General features: G+C 37.8%; 1 protein-coding gene across 1 annotated transcript in view; it reads right to left on the bottom strand.

Annotated features, from left to right (window-relative positions):
* Positions 1-7,680: 7,680 nt before the first annotated feature.
* LOC126977359 (fibrosin-1-like protein) overlaps positions 7,681-22,229 on the bottom strand; it is an 87,000-nt gene continuing 72,451 nt past the window's right edge. The window contains exons 5-7 of the mRNA XM_050826125.1: positions 11,761-11,820; positions 10,808-11,092; positions 7,681-7,707 (exon numbers count right to left, since the gene is read on the bottom strand). Coding sequence (XP_050682082.1) covers positions 7,681-7,707; positions 10,808-11,092; positions 11,761-11,820 — 372 coding nt within the window. The remainder of the gene's footprint in view (positions 7,708-10,807; positions 11,093-11,760; positions 11,821-22,229) is intronic.

The following is a 22,229-nucleotide window of genomic DNA, read 5'->3' on the forward strand; positions in this document are numbered from 1 at the left end:
ACACACATATGCGTGTTCAAATTGATCAGCAAATATTTCAGCTACCTCTACTGACTTTGTTGTGATTTCAAATGTTTTTGGATTTATAAGAGCTGGCGGTATGTCAACTCTTGTTGATATTTGTTTTCTGACATATGCATAAAAGGCTTTTTCTCCACTATCAGCAATGTTTGATTCAAAATTGATCTTATTTTGAATTTTATTATTTATGGCACGATATTTTTTATAAGATTTATTATTTCGGTCAAGTAAATATATATTCCATTGCTTCTTTTTCCTGTCCGTTAATTTACATATCTCCTTAGTAATCCATGGTCTGGTTTTACTGTAACCCTTACGACTTTTTATTTTTGGTATAAACTTATCAATAGTAATAGAGATATTTTCTTTGAACATCCTCCATGTATTATCTATAGAGTCATTTTCTGGAATATCAGATGTGAGCAAGTATTTATTAATTGCATCATAATCACCATATTTGAAAGCTCGTTCGAATGCACGTCCTATAGGACGTGGATTCTTTTATAACTTGACCCACCAGTTGTATCTCAGCCAACAGAATCACATGATCACTTTTTCCTATTGGAGGGTGATAATTGATTTCACTAATGAGGGACTCATCATTGCAAATAATAAGATCCAGAAGAGATTCTTGCTTGTTCCGTTTCCTGGTATTTTGATTTACCATTTGTGAAAGATTATTATCAATTATAAGATCAATAAAATTTTTGTGTAATTTATTATAGCCTGAGGTATTAAAAGAAAGAAAATAAGTCATAGATGCGCATGCATTTGAATGAGTGCTAAATGAAACCTACCGCGAGAGCAGGGCGTGGTGGTGGTTTGGATGTGGAGTCGCTTGCGGATGACACTACGGGCTGTTAAAATGATGTGATGCAATGTTAATGTAATGAATGGTGCAAAATAAGGAAAGCATAAAGCTAACCCATACATTATCGTAAGTGATATATTGACAGGATAAAGTCAGTGACCATAAAACGGTAGATATTTACACATAAAAAAATATAATTTTACTTTAGGAAACATTCAAATCAACTCAATAAAATTAATGATACTTAAAAGTATTACAATCATTAAAGCAAGTCAATATGATCACTAAATTTAATCTGTCATAAAATACAACATTAACTAAAATATCTTTATAATATTCTAATTGTAATGGTCCGCCAATTACTTAAGGTACATTACATTAATGCAGCTAGGAATTAATGGCCTAAGGCGAAAAGATCTAAAAATTATCTTAGCGATAGCAGGCAGCCAATAGAACACAAGATAATATTAATATCTTTGGATCTATTTCATTTTGTGCTAAAAATAAGCTTCAAATTCACGAAATAATACAATTTTTTTATGATAAATCAATGTAACAAAAATTATGTATTATGACAAAATGAAACAAAATCCGAGCTAACCCAACACCCTTAAAGGAGATAAAACATAATAATGGTTAGTAAAGTAATAGCTGTTACTAATTGCTACGGCTTGTTATTATAAAAATCATCTTTGAGACATTTTAAAGATTATCGAATTGGATCATGTACTCAATATTTGAAAAAAAAAAAAAATTTAAATGAAGAACAGAACAATAGTCCAATCCAGAAAAAGATGGTAAGATAACAACTTATTGATACAAATAATTTAATTTACTATATTTAATTTAATGTTTAAATATTTGAATGTTCTAGTATACCTTAGGTGCATAGGTAGTGAGTGGCGCAGGAGGTACGTAAGGGGCCGCCGGATGAAGCAGGCTCGATGAGTACGGATAGAGGCTCAGACCAGAACGATATAGAGATGACATCTTTCCCATATCTTTGAACTGAAAAATAGAATGTATTTTGATTTATGTTTAATACAGTAAATATAATGTCAGTTCTTTCAATTATTACATAAATATATTAAAATTGGTGTTAACAAGTACCATTAATTAGTGTTTTTGTCTCTGCAGATGTTGTACTAAGTTTAATACATATAAATTGATTTTATACCAACTCTTAAAATTATTATAATCAGTGCTGTGGACATTCAGGAATAATATACTTAATCTGAAATGCAATTCGATAAATATTGCACCCGCAACTAAAGCAATATGAAAGTGAATAAATTATGTATTGTAACTAATGTATTGAATCATCGCGATATAGGCGTAGAGGCTTGAAATGTGGTAGGAATATTCCTTTTATCTAAACATGTCTGTCATGTCAGCTAGTTATATGAATTGAGCAAATAATTTTCCTATTCAATTGTATTAGTTTTTGGACACTATATAATTACTATCATGTAGGTACTTATAGGCAGCTTTGATAATACGGGTTAAGTATGAAATTACCGTTTTGGTGTACTGGCTACTCTGAATTAAAATAAAATCTAGTGCGAGATATCTGAGTAAAACTTTCTCCAGATGATAACTTAAACATTCTAGACCTAATAAATGTATAACTTTGAATTTTGTAAATTCCAATTGATTTAACATTTCTAAGTTAAGATATACATTAAAAATTTGAGTATTAATGACATACAAGTTCTGGCGTGCAACTAACGCAACAGAACAGCTCGCAATATCATAGCTGTGTTTGGAGATAGCTGGTTTTGATCGCCTCCGTAGAGGAAACTTTGACTTGAAGAATGGACTTCCAGAAAGACCATCCACTAAGGTAAATAATTTAGGAGCCAAGTGACATTACCAAGGAATTAGCGGCATAATTTGGTGTTACAATACCCACAATTTTACACATTTGCATCAAATCGGGAAAATAAAAAAACATTGAGAAATGGGTGCTCAATGATGCAATTGCCTTTACATGTTGAAAACAAATGAAGGTATTTAAGTGTTATGAAAAGTGAATTGTATACCATCATCGCATCGGTTGACTTCAGGGCAAACTACCGAATACCCTAAATCGAAGCTTAACACCATAGAATAGTTTATAATAACTATTTGGTGGTCCCTTCATGGTGTAGTTCACCACAGCTCCCTCAGATCCATTCCATAGAAAAAATATAATATGTCAATTATGAATGAATTTCGAACAGTGATAGCGAAACTCGCACTTAGACTGCACCGACCCCTCAGCCCATCTTCACCATTATTGCTCCACGTTAACGCAAGTTTTCACATCTCGAGAAACGATTTTAATTCTATAGGACCTACATTAGGAAACACCCCAACATCTTCGTTACTCGCCAGTCCTAGCCCCAACAGACTAGGTACCGAAGTTCCACAATTTGGATTTTTTTTACATGGTATAAATTCTCTTCGTAAGAAGCAATACGGCATATCTTTAGAGAGTTCGCTCAGTCCAGGCCCCCAGAGTTTTACCGTATAAATGATCTTCGCGTGACATGACAGAAATGTGAAATGATACATACATTGATTTAAATTGTATCTTGACGTGGTTCTAAGTAGTTTGGAAGTTCTTCTTTGAGCTTCATCACTAAATAAGTTTGCGGGTAGTAACTATATTGCCTTTGAATTTAGTTGGTTATAGTAGGTTATGTGGGTTTACCTTTGTTTTTAAATGATTTTGCATACCCTGTGCATTTAATGTGAATTGTAAATAGTGTATAATTGTAAATAAATAAATACATCCGGCTCGAAGGACCATGAAAAGGGGTGCACTTAAGGGTAGATATATATAGAGGTGTTTATGATAATAATATTTATTTACTTAAATATTAAATTAATATATGACCCGTTAAATAACTTTAATTAATGGTTCTACTTGTAAGTAGGCGGATCTCTATTAATAATTGGTTACAATGGTTAAAATGGTTACTCGGACTGGTCCTGTAATGGTTATAGACGAATTGTTAATGTTAACTAGGACCGGCCCGATCAATGGTTACACGCGTATTGCCTTACTAAAGGCAACACATGGTTATAAGAAATTAATTTTATCTACTAAGCAATATTTTTAATATAATGCTGTTCGATGGATTTACTTAGAACAGCGATTATCAGGTAACAATGACTACGTAATTATCGTAGTACGTATAGTAAATAATCGCTAGGTGGCGACTGAGAATTTTTATAAAATCCGTTATCCAAATATGAAAAATCACCACTTTTTTTTATGGAATAGGAGGACAAACGAGCGTACGGGTCACCTGGTGTTAAGTGATCACCGCCGCCCACATTCTCTTGCAACACCAGAGGAATCACAAGAGCGTTGCCGGCCTTTAAGGAATGTGTCCGCGCTTTTTTTTGTAGGTACCCATGTCGTATCGTCCCGGAAACACCGCACAAGGAAGCTCATTCCACAGCTTTGTAGTACGAGGGATATGATATGATATAATGTTTAGGCAATGTAGGAAGGTACTCACGAGGGGAGCGTGCGGCACGAGCAGCTGGTGCGGGTGGTGCGCGGGGTGCGCGGGGTGCGGGTGGTGCGAGGGGTGCGCGGCGTGCGGCGGGTGCGCGTGCGAGGGGTGCTGGTGCACGTGCGTGTGCTGGTGCTGGTGGTGGTGCAGCTCCGTGCGCACGCCGGCCGCGCCCGCCGCCGCCAGGAACCGGCTGTCCAGCTCGCGCCGCAGCAGGTCCGCGCCGGGGCCTGCGGGACCGACACATGACTCACTAATGTGGCAATCATTACAAATAGAAACATCTTTATTAGCAATCATTTTATCTACACCCATTCTTTAATTTCTCTATTTAAGATTCTGACCATTAATTACATCATCCAAACGAGTGTTGTAATGTTGTACTGAATTTCATAACAACACTCCTATGTTTATTTTTTCGATACCTTCACACGCCAAAGAGTTTCAACAGACAGCCACATTCTCACTGCTCGATGCGTGGTACATGTATGAATTTCAAAAAAGGAACATTTTCATTTACGCGCGTTCCACACTACCAGAATGTCGCGCGCCGTGAAAAATAGTATTTTCCATCCCCGCCATTTTAAAAATGAGCGATTCGAGTTTTGATAGCACACCGCCAGATATTTGTAGCGCTGCAGAAGAACATAATATTCAAGTGAATTTTAATAATTGTACTATACAAAATGTAAATTACTACTAAAAATAAATAATTCTTTCATAAAATACATAGTTTATATGTATATAATCTCGTAAAATAATTGATGATATTAGGTTACTACTAGAACGGGCTGTTTTAATGTTACCAGTGAGCCAACTGTTTCATAATCTTTTAAAGGATTCATATTATGGGCGTAGATAAAGTCTTGAATGCAACTGTTGATAATTTCTATTAAAACACTCACGTGATACTATTATCACCCACATTCGTCCTTTAATACCCCTTATTACACAACATTTGCATAAATAACTATAACGCCACACATTAATCTTATCTTTAAATTACATCTTACAATTTTTATATAAATAAAACAATCCTAAGTCACATTAGAGAAGAAAACAAAATTTATACATACTTAATTAAGGAGATATAAAAAATAGCATTATAATATTTAAAATAACAATACTCATATGAAACAGGTAAGGAAACTGTGCGGCACGACACCCATAATATAAATCCTTTGTAAAAGATTCTGAAACAGTTAGCCTACTGCTAACATTAAAAAAGGCAGTCCTAGTAACCAACATCCAAAGGAGTGTTATTATGAAAACGGATGATATAATTTTGTACTGAATTTCGTTACAACACTCGTTTGGATGATGTAATGGTTATTAGGACATTGGGTGTTTTGATGTTGGCAATAAGCTAACTGTTTTATAATCTTTAATAGAGGATTTAAAGAATGGGTGTAAATAAAGTAATAGATATATACTCACTGGTTTGGAAGAGTGACTCGGCTGAGAAGGGGTTGGGGTTGGGCGGGGCGAGGGGCGCTCCAAACAGGGGTGGTGCAGGCGCGGGCGCCGGAGCGAACGCGGCTCCCGTCGGCCTGCTGGAATCATACGGATTTGATCAAAATTTACACATTCTCTTGCAACACCAGAGGAATCACAGGGGCGTTGCTGGCCTTTAAGGAAGGTGTACGCGCTTTTTTGAATGTACACATGTCGTATCATTCCCCGAAACACTGCACAAGGAAGTTCATTCCACAGCTTTGTAGTACGAGGAAGAAAGCTCCTTGAAAACCGCATTGTGGAGGACCGCCACCCATCCAGATGGTGGGGATGATATCCTAACTTGTGGCGTGTCTTGCAAGGGTGGGTTCAGCGGCAGGAATCAGGTGAAACGTTCTTTAATTCTAGGATATTTTTCTGGCGACGTAGTCCATCCATCATACTGCTTGCTTTGCTTCTTCATATTGATTTTCTCTGAATCTTTCTCAGTGCCTTTGAGTTGCAGCAATTTTGAGTTGTTCATTCCGCAAACAGTGTATTAACAAAACAATCAGGGTACAAGTAGTTATATCGGAGAACTAAAGAATAATAGACACTAATATATGGTTTCCTTGATGCTGCATTTAGTGGTAATTACTTTTCCTTAGTTATTTGACATTATACTTAAAAAAAAACTGTCATAAGGAGTTGCATTAATTACATAATACTTAAAACTTTTGCCAAAAAAAATATTCTGTAATTTTCACATTTGCCGCGTTGGCTGTATAGATGTGCCTTTGCCACTTTTTGACCTTCTTATACAACTGTTGCATAAAATACTATAAAATGTTTTCAAGGCAACTGGAGGTCTATTACCAAAATCGAAAACCGAACTTTCGTCAAAAAAGAAAGAACGACAAACTTCAAATTAAATCCCATTCCCAAAGAACTACGGATTCGAAAGTGCGGACGACTTTCGTTTCGGAACCATAGATCGCGAACTTCGTATCAATCTTCGGATCCGAAACACATTCGTTATAGCAAAATGTACGATGCGTAAACCGAAACTTCTTCTTCGAATTTGATTTTGATAATAGGGCTCCTGCAGCTGTTGGATAAATGTACATCTAGATGCAGGATCAAAACGGGCTAGTCTAGATTTTAGTGTGTTGGTTAAAATGACTCACGTTACTCCCCAGTGCGCCGGAGGTTTCGCACTGGAGCTGATGCTTGGTACAGTGGGGACCGGCGCAAGAGAGTGCGCCAGGTGCGGCGCAGGCGCGGGGGCTGTGGGTGTTGGAGTTGCGAGCGGAGCTAGACCCAGGCCACCGACAGCTCCAATGGAAGGTGCTAGTCCACCAATTGTACCGGCCAATGTTGGCACTGGGCCCTGAAATAGTAATGGTAACACATGATATAATCTATTATATTACAAAAAAATTCTAGAACTCTTTTAATGTTCCCCGTGCCTCCTCGCGTTCTCAACATACCTTTCATATTTGTAGTATAAAGTATGCTAAAAACACATTTATGTGTGTGTGTGTGTGTGTGATTATTACAATAATTTATTAAGCAGCTTTGATATATTTTCGTTACCAATTTCAAAATACAAATACAATATTGCTAAACTGGCTCCAACTAGATTAATTTCATCTTTAATTACCTATTAGCATTATTCTTTTGATTGTCTTAACAGAATATTTAGGAATATGCACATGTAAATAATTATATAGATAATTAAATAATATTATATCCCATAGCTTATAGTTTATTTTTAATTATTGTCACATTTTTGCTACTTTGTCACCAAACATGTTTCAAGTTTACTAGTATGTCTAATATGTTTGCTTTACATCTAAGTAATTAATGGAACTGCTAGGTCTATTTGAATTATATAATATGTGATTACGCTTGAATATGACTGCCTGTTTCCTGAAATAAATAAAAAGTGACGTAATGCCTGATGATAAGTAGAAGACCGACATAGATAGAGCACAAACAATAAGGTGGGTTAATGTGCTGGTCTGATAATGGCTCAATTATGAGAACATAAAATGTGGGTGTGTAACTGAAATAAAAGAATAACGAATAATTATAACCACTTTACAAACAATACTAACCGCTAAAGGTGCAGCGAGAGGCGTTGATAAAGGTGCTGCGAGTGGTGTTGGTAGCGGGGCGGCGAGCGGAGCGGCAAGCGGAGCGGCAAGCGGAGCGGTCAGCGTGGGAGCCAGTGATGGCATAGACACTGGGGCACTGACGACTGCCGCTGGCGTGCTACGTGATAAACTGCTTATATTGCTGCAATTAAAAATAAACATTTAATTTGAAACATTCATCTCTAGTACTCATGGTCCTGGCAGTTATATTCTGCTCCAAGTCGATATGCAAGGTATTAATTGATTATATGTCATTATTTGATACAGCTACATGATTATACCAAATCATAAGTGCAATGATATAAGCACGCCCGGTTCTATGCTGACAAATTGTGCATGCGTACAATTCACACTTGGATGAAGTGAAACCAAAAATTATGAAGAATTTTATGATATAAATGATGAAAAAACTCTACAAACTTATAAAGAAGCAGTGCACAAAGAGAACCTCGAACACCAACGAACAACAACAACAACGGGTCAACACTTATATAATAATAATATTAACATGTGCATTGTGCATGAACCTCTAAGCTGCATATGAAGTCCTGGTACATGTTGCTCGGATGACATATGATTTCAACCGCTATGAAAGACATTACTATCACCGCTACCATATTTATGTTCTCCTGGTGTAGTAATACATCATGTGCATGACGTGAGAATATATTAAGGTATACTCGCGACATACATAAGACAATCTCTTCTTCAACTATGATCGCCAGGTACCAATCCACTATATTATTATGCTTCCTATCTCATTTTCTCCCATGTTAAATATTATAAATTTATTTGTGTTTGTCTCTTTTAACTGTCTCTTTTTCGTTTCATCGACTTTCATATCACAATGATACTAAAGAAGATTTCACTTCAAAAATAAAAAGTAGTAAAAAGTAATCAAGTAAATAGATATCTGGTGTGTTACTATGTACTTACATTTATCTTTGAAAGATGATGATCTAAAATTGCTGCTTCAGTATCAATATATACGTTGGTAATATTATATTTACTTACCTAAAACTTTCTCGTTCTCTATTTGGGCTCTGAGTGCGCGGGGAGTATAACAATGGTGTGTGTACGCCCGCAGCTCCCAGCGAGCCGGGCGTGTGAGGGCGAACTCCTTTTGGTGTCTTCGGTGCCAACAGCGGTGAAGCAGCATGACTCGTTCTCTGATAAATTCATAAGGACGTATATATAGACTGCTTTTATTTAGGTAAAATATCATGCCATATTATATTATATACCAGAACTGTATGTAAGAGTTGCGATAGAAGTCTCTGTGTATGAGCCCGGGCCAGCACTACACTTTAAAAAAAGGCTAACGCTGTTAGTAGCATCGCGGTACACAATTTTTTTTAATTCGTTTTGTTATATATGCAAAAGATGCCGCTTCACAACAGCTATTACTATATTACCTTCTCTATCGTTAACAAAACACCTAAAAAAATATGCCTAAGTACTGCTTTTGAATTTCGTCTAGCAAGAATTTCAGTTTGATCAGATGAACTTTTGTATATGCTTTTATATTGTACTTAAAGAATACTAACCGTGTCTATTGTGTTTCTGGGTGATGCAGCTGAAGGTGGTAGATATGGGCTGTGTTGAAGGTTTGGCGCGTAAGGAGCGTACAACGTTGGGTACGCATTCGAGTAGACAGCAGCCGGAGGGTAGCTATTCGACGACGGACTCGAGCTGACTATCAGACTTTCTGTTCTAGATTGTATTTCTGTTGTTACTACAGGATGCCTTGTATCTATTATTGGTGTTGGTATTGAATGGCTTAGACTGTTGCTACTAGATACTGGTGCGACCACGGTGGGCGCCGAAGATATAGGAGTTGTATCCATATGAGTAACTGTCTGTTGCGACGTAGTGGGTGTCGCAAGTTGTGGCGGTAAACTCATTCCGTTTTGCTTCAGATGAGGAGTTAAGCTCGATATTGTACTTGTGACTGTAGCAGTTGAGAATAGTGCTTGATTGGGATGATTGGGCGTCGAGACTAGCGCAGGGTGAGAACTCACAGGAACATGGGGTGCATGACTCATTACAGAATGACTATTTATGGGGTGACTTAAATGCAGAGTAGTCGGCAGATGCGACGTAGAAGATGGTAAATGACTCGATGTTAGATGATTGGCAACACTGAATGGCGCCAAATGCGGGGGCCTCCCCGTGTACATAGGTGGAACGGAATGCTTTTGTAAACTCGGCTGACTCTGATAAGGCATTGTGAGATTATGAATACTGGAATTTATAGTCGAGTTTACATGACTAGAGCCGATAATAGGAGGAGGGTAGGGCCGAGACGGAGGGGCGGGAGACGCCGGCTTAGTAGACACACTTTGACTCGGAAGACCAGTGGAGCCGGTGGTGGTCGGCATCGGCATTTGCGGGACTAAATTCTGGGGAACACCCGGTCCGATTCGGTTGGGATACGGGGTAGGGACAGGAGTATGAGTTTGAGAGACGGGGGTCACGTTTCTAACGTCATGTCCGGTGATGACCGTCTGGGGTTGGGAGAGCGGAACACGGTTCGGGAGACTAGGATGCGAGGGTTGCGTGACGGGTGTCGGTGCTATGTGCGGCGGCCGCGGCGAGGAATGATGCGCGTGGAGGTCGAGCGGGGCGTGAGCCTGTTCGGTGGGGGGCTGCTCCGTCCGCGTCTCGTGGTTGGTGTGGCGGTAGTCGGGCAGCGCGGCGGCCGCGTGAGACTGGTAGGCCGGGTGCGACGGGAACAGCGGCGACGGCGCCGGGGGAGCGGGCGGCGCCGGCGTGGGGCTGTCGGCGGCGGCGCGCGCCCCCGGCTGCGGCTTGTGGCCGGCGGGCCGCTCGGGCAGGTCGGGGCCGGCGGCGCCCACGGGTCGGGCCGGCACCTGCGTGGCGGCCTGGCCGTCGAGGGCCGGAATGTGCGCGGCGCTGGGCCGGTGCGGAGTGTCGGCGCGGAAGGGCGGCGGAGGCAGCGCGGGCGGCGGCAGCGCAGCAGGCGCGGGCGAGGGCGCCGGCTGCGGCAGCGGCGCGGGCGCGGGGCTGGCACTGCCGCCGACGGGCGCCCGCGACAGAGCGAGCGCGCCCCCGCTGCCGCCGCGCGCCACAAGCTCACTCTTAACAGTGGCAGCGCCCGCCCCCGCCACTCGGAACAGAGAACCCGCGTCCGATGCCTGTAAGAAGAACCAAATTGTCTAGTTGAAACAATAAATTTGAATCGAATCAAATTTCCTCTTGCTCTAGAGCATAGGTTCTCAACGTGGGCGATAACGCCCCCTTGTGGGCGTTTGAGGCTTTCGGGGGGGCAGTAGAAGACCCAGAGAAAATTAGGGGGCATAAGATGGCGCAGATGGGGCGTGGGTAGATTAAAAAATATAATCTAAAAAGGCAAAAAAATACTCTAGAAAAAAACATATTCTCAAAGTGGGCGATGAGCAAAATAAAGTTGAGAAACTATGCTCTCGAGGTACAAATAATAATTTGTATATCATCTTATAAAACGTATCATGTTGGACAAACTTTTCTGGAGCGTTCTTGTCAGTTATATCAGTTCTAACAATAGATACGCACCTAAATAAATTTATATAAATATTTTAATTTAATTTAGAAAGTTATAAAACAAATTCAAGACGATGTGATACTTTTACTATGATAATTCTAAAATATAATAAATATGTATTTCACTAACTTAATCCTCACAACTGATTTTCAAATTTGGATTACAAATACTTAGTAACGTAATGTACTACTAATGACTACTTATTGTATCCTTACAATTGTGAATGACTATTTTGTTCCCCAAGAAGAAAATAAACAATAAATATCAATTTAATATACTCACGTCATCCATCGACGTATCAATATATCTCGGTGAAGCATTTCGACTATTTTCTGGACTCGCCTGTAACAAATGAATTTTGAATTTATAGTATGCCACTCGTATCTGCAAACATTATATGCTGTTAGAATCCAGACGAAATATGTACGATATAAATATCAGATAGCCAGCGAAATACGATTGTTGAGTATTTACTACAACGTGGAAACATTCTGAAAGATATTTACGAGCGCTCTACAGCTGAACTATTAAACTAGCAGCTCGACTAATTCCTCACGAAAGCTTTAAACTCCCGTTCCAAGAGATATTCAACGATAAATCCGTTTTGGTAATTGATACCTCATCGCGGTCAAACAAATTTATTATTAATGTAGTATAAATTTAACGAATACGGTAAAACTTTATCTCTTGATTGGACAACTTTTTTTAAATGAAAATAAGGGACGAGACGAGCAAGACGTTCAGCTGATGGTAATTGATACGCCCTGTCCATTACAATGCAATGCCACTCAGGATTCTTGTCACCTTAAGACATAAGATGTTAAGTTTCACTAGCTACGGCGCCCTTCAGACCAAAACACAGTAATGCTTACACATTACTGCTTCACGGCAGAAATAGGCGCCGTTCTGCTACTCATAATCTAGCCGGCATCCTGTGCAAAGGAGCCTAGTTACTACTTCAGCAGTATTGTTTCGGTAACGTTATGTCCGCTGCGTCGGAAGATTTTCTATCGATGGGCTCGATCGAAAGGGACAAATCGTTTCGGAAGCTTGCGGACAATTGAATGTTTAGTGTTATCCGGCAGGGTGGGACGTCCGCGAGCTAACAATGGAGTGATAAATCAAGTATGGAACGTGCGCCGGTCGTGAGCCAGTGCCGCGTCCGGTACTTGAACAGCGAGTTGCGACTCGTACAAAGGTGCCGCGGTCGCCGCAATTGTATGCTATCGTCTTGTTTATAGTCGGATAGATTCATATCTTATAAGATAACAAGCAATGAATAGATACACTGTTATAATGATTCACAGTTATTCACATCATTTAAATAGTCACTTAGAGCGCTTTCGCACTACGTCCGATCCGAATCCGATCCGTGTCTGTGAAGACACTGTCCCATGTAGTCGTAGAACTATTTCTTACGGTTGACGGAAGCCGGATTTAGTGCGTAAACTACCGTAGAATTTGTTCTACGACTACTTCGGACCGTGTTTTCACGGATACGGTAATCCGTACGTAGAGCGAAAGCGGTCTTAAAGATAATTGTCAACCCAATCAACACGCGATTATGCCATTTGCAACAGTCCAGTATTGGAAGAACATCGCTCATATAACAGAGGTTATATAGGTTATATACTATACATAACTCGGAGTATTAATTTAATTCATAAACAGCAGGGTATAAGTTTTGTATTTTCTTAGATTAACGCGAGTGTTACACATTTAAATAAAACACTTTTAAAACGCGTGCTGAAACTGGTTTAACATTAGATTTTCCCCCCAATAAAACGAAATCTGAAAAGGTCTTGAAACGTCGGGTTAACTAAAATAATAAAAAAATGTAACTTTACGCAAAATCTAGTGTAAGTTACAATTACACGCGGTCTAATCCTTTAAAAAGGGTTCTACAAGTTTTGTTTTAAATAAATAATTGGCAGAAGATAAAATAATTCAATCAAATTCATTTAAAAATATAATACACAACACACAGGCCACAACTGCTGTTTTATTTAAACAGAAGTGAATTATGTTATTGCAACTATTTTATTAACATGAATGCGAGCATGGCAATGTAGGCCACGGCTGATCGCGAGCAAATTGTTTGGTTGAGAGCTATTTCAAGTATAAATGTAGTTTAGTTGATTACCAATATAAATTATGTTAGCCACCTCCCGTTGGCCAATCATAGAGTTAAAATATTAATGTTCAACATGAGGGAAGCGGGCGAAGACCTCCTTCTTTTAATTCATATTCGCGCTTTGAGCGTGGACTCATTTTTATTATTTACTAGGTGACCCAGCAAACGTTGTATTGCCATATAAAGTAATAAATAAAAAAATCCATTGCCATCTTGCAACCCTATTGCGGATCTGTGGATGTAACAGAATAAAATAAAAATCGCGATATAAAAACAGATGTTTATCGTAGACGGGTGAAAATTTGAAGTTGTATGTAATAAATAATTAATCTGAAAATTAAAAAAAAAATGGGGTGGACTACCCTTAACATTTAGGGGGATGAAAAAAAGATGTTGTCCGATTCTCAGACTTACCCAATATACACACAAAATTTCATGAGAGCCGTTTCGGAGGAGTTTAACTAAAAACACCGCGACACGAGAATTTTATATATTAGACTACCGTTAATACATTCACGAACATCAACAGAATAAAAGACGTAGAAACACATACGTAGTGAGTTCGCGTTGAATCAATTTTAATTGCTTAAAGACCAACACGATTAACAACCGACAACATTCCTCGAAATAAAAACCTAGAAAAGCAACAATCACATTGGTGGTATTGTTAGAGAACAATGCCACCAATGAAATGTTGAAATGAAAACGTAGCGAGTTGAAATGTTGGCCGACTGTCAAGCGACTCACCGCAACAATAGAAATAGCAATCACCGAGATATTAGCGGTGAGCTGTCGTGACGACTAGCCCGCGGCCCACGTCGCCCGCTCTCAATAAACCACCAATAAAGTAAACGGCCCCATTAATTGACATCGCTGTCAAAATAACACACTGAGTGTTGATCAACAACACGGAATATTTATATTTTGTGAACTTTTATCGGCTTGACCTACGAGCATACATAATAATGTTCGTAATAACGAACATTTACAGGAAAAATTTATGTTTTTGCTTATGATATCATAAGATACATAATAGCTTTAAGGGTAAATGTATACACTTCTATAATAAAGTCCCAGCCACTGTTCAGGCATTATCTATAAATAAATTTAAATGTTTTATAAAAAAATGGCCCTGTCCTAAATCCTATTACTCCACTGCTGAATATCTAAATGATCGGACAGCCTGGGACTAGATTGTGATTATTTTATAGCGATAGAAATGACTGTACAATATTGTATATTTTTATTGAAAAGAGCGCAAAAAAAGAATGCTGCGAGAGTTTCTTGCGCCGCTTCTTCTCTCTCAGAGCGCCATTTGTTTCCGAAGCGGTAGTAGTATCTAGTAGTTACTAGAAATGACATCAAAACATAATTCTAAAGGAATCAATTTTGAGAAAATAAATGCCTTTCTGCCTTTTAACTTAAACACCGTACAACTGATCACTATAAATAGCGGTCAGCATATTATACTACTATCGACTTCGTGTCTACAGTAAGTACACTTTTACACAAAATTACATTTCTTATATTTCATGATCTCTCAAAGTAACTTTGTTATGAAATCTTCAAACAGGAGGTATTTTAATTACGAATTCTAAACAGATATTAAAGTATAATCTCACAACTCCAGCCGCGGATCCCGAGACCCCCCGTCATTGTTGTGAAACGGGGAGGCACGGAAAAAATGGCGTGATAGCTTTTCGCCCCTCATTCGAAATTCTAATACTTGCGCAAACTTTTAATAGGGTAGAACTTAATTCGATGGAAAACCAGCCTCGTAAAGTTCAAACAGAAGCAGTAGATCGTTGCCTGCAGCGCTTTTGAAATTGCGTTCACATTAATAACTTCTTTATGTTTTAGATGCTCATTATAATGACGTTTTTTTTAATGCACTTGTGAGTAACGGGTATGATAAAAATTATTATAATAATAAAAAAATCAGTCATTCCTTGCGATCTTTTCAACAATGTCAAACAAGAGTCAGTGACACTTAAAGGTGGTTATTTATTTTATTGTAATTGGAAAACTTACAGCTAAATACGAATAATAGTTAGGAAAATATTTACTTAAAAGGCCATTTACAAGTTATCACAGATATTTACTAGCTAATTACAAAATAAATGATTAATAGATTTAATATACACAAATCGAAGATAAGAAAATCAAATCTAGCGACATGGTAAGTAAGATTCGCTAGTTTATATAAGAATGTAATGGATAACATACGAAAAGCCCCATTAATGATTATTTTTTTTTATGAAAATCAAATGGGCGACCTCTAGTACCCACCATACTAATAATGAAGCAAGCATTGTTTTAAGAACATATCTGCTATGTTACTGTACACTGGTTTCGGTTTAGTAAAATCTTATTAAAAATAGGATAATATGGATGTTTGTTTCCGATTCATGGATGTTTATATGTTTAAGTAAGTATATTGTATTAAATATATCGTTGTCTTGTACCCATAGTACAGGTTACTAGTTTGGGGCAAGATAATTTGTGTGTCAATATTATTATTAAAATTCAATAATAAACACACTGGCTCACCGCTCACCCGACTTACACGACACGTGTGAAATAAGCACCAACCAGCGATGAATATTTAGCGCGGGAATTGTTTGTTTGTGACACGAATTTAAATGCCACTCACAAAGTTGACCGATCATACAATGTGGCGCGACGGACACACGGTCCATTGTTAATACGATATATCGGACAGGCTAAACAGTAAAAATGTTACATGATAATTACGTTCAGGATGAGGTTGGCTCTATGATTGGCAGAGACTTGAAGTCTTGCATCCACATTTACAGTGATTTTCATGTATTTTTTTAATCAATATTAGGGACGAGACGAGCAGGACGTTCAGCTGCTGGTAATTGATACGCCCTCGCCATTACAATGCAGTGTCGCTCAGGATTCTTCCCAAAAACACAGTACTGCTTTACCTCCACCTTCCTTCTGAGAGAGCCTTCCACTGGTTTTCATCATTGTTCAACTCTATTATTTTGAGGAGTTATTATTAATGGAAAAAACTTCGTGGAGACACACAAATCGTGTCGACCCCATAAACTGAGTATAACTGAGTAATAGACAAACACTCTCCTCATTATCGCGAGACTAAATTTGAAATGTTCATGTTACCTGAGTCATTGAAGTGTGTAGTATTTTACTTTTGAACAATTTCTATGACAAACGGCGTCATATTCACGTATACAATATATCATTATTATCATCTAACAGATATTTTTGAAGTTATACTTATTTAGGCGCGTTATGAAAAAATTATGAGAGTGAAATTTAAGATGCGCGCGCACCACTGTAACACAAAAGAAACAGGGTGAAGTTGATTCCTAAAATTTTCTTACGATTGGCGAGATTCGTTTTTTTTTTTGGTTTCTTCGTCCATTATTAGGTTAGGCAAAGGGTTCAAGCCCGTACAGCCGTATTCGTTATTTTATAATTAATTGTCAAAGCCATCGTTGCAAGATTTTTACAATATTGTTCTTTCTACAAACGTAGAATAGCACGAAAAATAAATAATTTTAAGGATTTCTGCTTCGTTAGGCCAAAGAAGTATAACTTCTCGCGTGCATACATAAGTACACACACATTTTATTTTATTAGTATAATATTTACTGCCCATATAAAATGTACCTAATTCCAAATATTTTAGTGATCATGTTCTACGAAAATAAACACCACGATGTAGAACTGAAGAATCAGCATTTACCTGTGAAATGTTTCTTTATTTGGATTGTTGCTGTATATTACAAAACAATCTAATACAGAACACGGCACCATTATATTTTTTAATTGTTATCCCTTAAAACACAGCATAATTACGATAAGAACACTAAAATTAAAACGCGGTCCAATTTGACAGGAGACTAATGGACACTAAATTGTTTAAAAACGGTTTCACGGTCCATCTATTCCGTCTTTTCTCACACTTTTTTTTGTATAGTTATCTCACTCTCACACAAATTTTATGGTCGACCCGTAATAATTAAGGTCATTTGATATTCGGGCGGCGATAGAGAAACATTTGAGATTGCACTCTGAACTTTGTAATAAAATTTTGTCAAAATCAAACAGTTTCGAATGGCAGGAGCATCTATTAATTACCTACTTGACCGTGACCGACAAGAATGGCCGAGAAAGAGCCAACCTTAAGTTTGGTGTGAAAATAATAGTTATTGAATCAGTTGAATATACTTAATCAGAATCGGCGGCACCGTTATTGGATTACTCAATAAATATTCATAAACATCATATCGAAGCTGTCCAATGTGCATTTACCGAGTTAATGAATACCCTCGGCGGCCGCGTTCCGTTCCACGGTAAACATATTGAATGTTGATCGAACTCCAACTGATTATCGACAGCTTTAACAATCCATCATGATTTAATTTGCTGTTTGCATATTATATCAAATGCATTATTAATATGTTAAGTTCATTAAGCTGTTGCGATATCCATCTAAATAAACAAATCGATTAATTATTACATTTAACTGGTTGTTTATTCACTAAGTTTTACAATGGCGCGTCTCGATTCACGTAATTTAATAAATATTATTAAGGAAAAGAAGATGATTAATGATATAATAAAATGGTCGAGATTTACATTTTATCGATGTTCATTATAATAACACTCCTATCAATAAAAAATTTGATTGTACATAATTGCACAAAAATGCTAAATTAATTATCACTCTTAGTAATAAAATGTCAACGTTAAAAATCATTAAATATTAATGCAACATTGCGTGTACCCATAAATTAATAATTAATAACCGGGCAATGTAAATTACACCGCTATTAATATAGCTATAATGTTTGACCGCATTCAAGTGTAATTGTTGCCGTTGGAACTGCTAGTTAAGTGCTTCGCTCCGAATAGCACCTGTCCCAGTATATTATTATATATTTTGTTACACCTGTACCCGTCAAAAACACAGTCGATATATGAAGTTAAGTTCACCCTTCAAGTTTAAAACATCATTTAGTCAGTGTCTAGACTTAAATTCAGAGCATTATTGCATTCATAATCAGCTGGTAGGCTACCACTGCTGGACAAATGCTCACCAAAAGATTTCTACTACGATCGGTCCTGCGCTCCCCTCATCCAAGGTCTGGTCAAGATCTTGACCAAATCGTCGGTCTATCTTGTAGGAGGCCTGCCAACTCTGCGTCTTCCGGTACGTGGTCGCCATTCGAGGACTTTACTGTCCCATCGGCCATCTGTCCATCGACCTGTGTGCCCTGCCCACTGCCACTTCAGTTTCGCAATCATTTGGTTCTCCTACCTATCTCCTCATTTCTGATTCGATCTCGCAGGGAAACTCCGCGCATAGACCTCCCCGTCATTGCATTAGTTATACCAATCCCATACATATGATTCATCATCCTTCTACCTGTGTCTGGGCAAATACTTCTTTATGCACTGTACTAGTGTCAAATACAAAGAGTATTATAAATACATACATACATAAAATCACGCCTCTTTCCCGTAGGGGTAGGCAGAGACCACTTCTTTCCACTTGCTACGATCCTTACATACTTGTTTCGCTTCGTCCACTTTCATTATTCCTTTCATATGTATGAATGCTCTCCGGTTTAGGGTACTCTTGACCTGGCCTTTTTCAAGACGTCCCTGATTTGATCTTGAAACGTCCGCCTAGGTACCCCTTCCAACACTTTCATTCACACTGGCCTTACACACTTTCTTCGTATTATAAATACCCTCGATTATCGATAAATGTCACACTACACTTCTGTCCCTATGGCATCAATCGTTCAGGGCAGCAAGCATTTGCCTTGACTAAAATTCTTAATTCAAATACAGAGAAATAATACAGCTATCACCGATATTGTGTAACAAACAAACTTTGAGGATAACTTTGAACCTCTAGTGAACAAGACCGACATTTGTTTATAGATCCTAAATTAGTTACAGAGGTCAGGCATATCAATATAGCATGTTATATCAGTTGGTTTATTGATAACAGATGTAAATATTAATTGACATATTTTGTATTCACGAGGTAAATACATCAACATATCGCGACATATTCTCTTAAACACATACGGAAAACAACATTCATAATATTCACAATTTTTTTCCGTGTGTAAGCCACCTTCAAACTAAAATGATTCTCTTGTACAAGAGTGACTGTACGTTACAATTTTATCGACACCTAGACACAAAGAGACACTACCTCAGTGACCGTTTCATCTTTAGTCGCCACTCGTTTATGTGCCTCTCTGTCCGGCCTGGCAGCAGCTGCCAACTTGTCCTTTTTGTTGTTTGTCACCGAGTGGTCTTCGCTCTTTTGCTTCCCGCCTTTTTTCTTGCTTTCTTTCTTACCAACACCGTCGGCATTGCTCTTTGTTGAATCTTTAATCCTCACTATGGCAACTCGAATGAACTGCTACAAACGAAACAATCTTTAGAGCTCAACTGTTTCACAACAATGTATACACAGATTAACTGATAGCACACTCAGTCTGTCACCTAGTACGTCACAGCATTTGAATCCAGATGAACGACACTGCAATCCCAAAATCACTGTAATCCAGAGAAAGTATCGCGCGGACACCCAGACGTAATAATGTAATATAAATAATAACAGCGTGTTCGAGAGAGCGTCAACACTCAACAGCCGTGACGCCGCGACAGCGCCGCGAGCGAGTCGAGAATGCGGGTGCCGACTGCCGAGACCCGAGTGCCTGTCCGAGCTGCGAGGTGAGCTTCGGCGCGAGTCGCGAGTCGCGACGCGGACTTTCCCTCGTGTCACACCACCCCCGCCCGCCTCTAGTACGCGCTCACAAAGCGCATCGCATCTTCAAATCTTATTTCTAACCGACTTCACAAAGGAGGAGGTTCTCAATTCGATCGGTATTCTTTTTTTTTAATATATGTACACCGATTACTCTATGATCCGATTTGCGTAATTCTTCTTTAGTTCGATGCGGAATAGAAGCCATTTGGTCCCATAAAAATTTTACATAGTTTTGCGGAGTAGTTATCATTTTATTAAATTTTTTGTCTAGGTACGTGGATGATATTATAATTGTTTTTTGTGTACGGCTTTTTTAGGAGTTTTCACTTCAGTTGATAATATATTATTATTATGAACTGACACTAAAAAGTACCGACTTAAAATCGATCAATAGGTAGCACATATAAATAACAAATTTTAGTTATTTGATACTTTTCAGTTTTTGAATTCGGTTTTTTTAAACATAAAATAACTTATTACAACTAACTAACGGTTTTATTAAGGCAATGTATTTTTTAAAATACGACTGCAATTTTCGTTCATATTTATCGAGCGTGAAGGTCATTTTTAGCGTATTTAATCATGATTTGTTGCATACTATAATAAAATTAATGCCATAATAATATTACACAATAGCGTAATGGCAATCTATGCAATTGGTCTCAGAAATAATTAATCCGTTTTATTATTTAAGACGAGCTTCAGAAATGTAACTAAGAAAATGCCAATTTCAGTGAAAGTAGAGTATATATTATAACATATAAATAAGAATTATAAAATTATTCGGTTAGTCCTAAAGCATGCTCAACTATTAACTATTGTTACAAATCGAATAAAATAAAAATCTACATTTTAAATACAATAATAAATCTTAAATATTGCAGACAAAAGATACTCTTTCAAAAATGTAACACTATATTATTTAACATATCAAAAGCTATAATACAAAAAGATGCACACAAAGTTTGACGACCCATATAGCCGAATGGTTAGTGACCCTGACTACTAAGCTGGAGGTCCCGGGTTCGAATCCCGGTAGGCGCAAACATTTATATGATGAATATAGATGTTTGTTTCCGAGTCATGAATGTTTACATGTATTTATGTATGTTTAAGTAAGTATATTGTATTAAATATGTACCCATAGTACAGGCTATGCCTAGTTTGGGGCAAGATAATTTGTGTAAAAAGTATGTCATTATTATTATTATTATTATAAAAGTCCCCAATTCTAGTTGAGTGAATATTACAACACGAAATTTTATGTATATAAATACCGCGATATGCATCTGACAATAATAGCATACATTAAAAATTGAACGTGTATTTTAATAGCAATTAGATTACAGCGGGCAACATGATAATTGCTTCCGGCATTGATTACGCAGATTAAGAACGGTTCACTTCACTCGCAGCTTGTTAATGATGTAATAACACCCGTGCTTATCGGACTAGTGGGTGAGTGGTGAACGGTGAGCGCTCAGGCCCATTATAATAATTTATTGTACAAACAATTTTGCATCAATAGTTGGCGATTGCTGTACTTGGCACTCACCTTTAATAACACGTACGATGAGAGTGTAGACTAACAGTTTATTTATTTGGAGAAAAAAACAAAACAATTGTCTAAAATCTAGGTACAAATAAGTGGCTTTTAATATATAATACTAAAACAATTTGTTCCTTAGCAATTTCTCACTAAGACTTAAAGTTTCTAATGTGACAAGTACAATTTAATTAACTAAATATTACTGAAAAAGGACAAATGTTACAGAATTTATGAGCTTCATTTAAGATCATGTATTGCAGTAATTCTCTTGTTTATTA

The sequence above is a fragment of the Leptidea sinapis genome, chromosome 45 (genome assembly GCF_905404315.1).
Source record: "Leptidea sinapis chromosome 45, ilLepSina1.1, whole genome shotgun sequence".
In the NCBI taxonomy this organism is placed as follows: Eukaryota; Metazoa; Arthropoda; class Insecta; order Lepidoptera; family Pieridae; genus Leptidea; species Leptidea sinapis.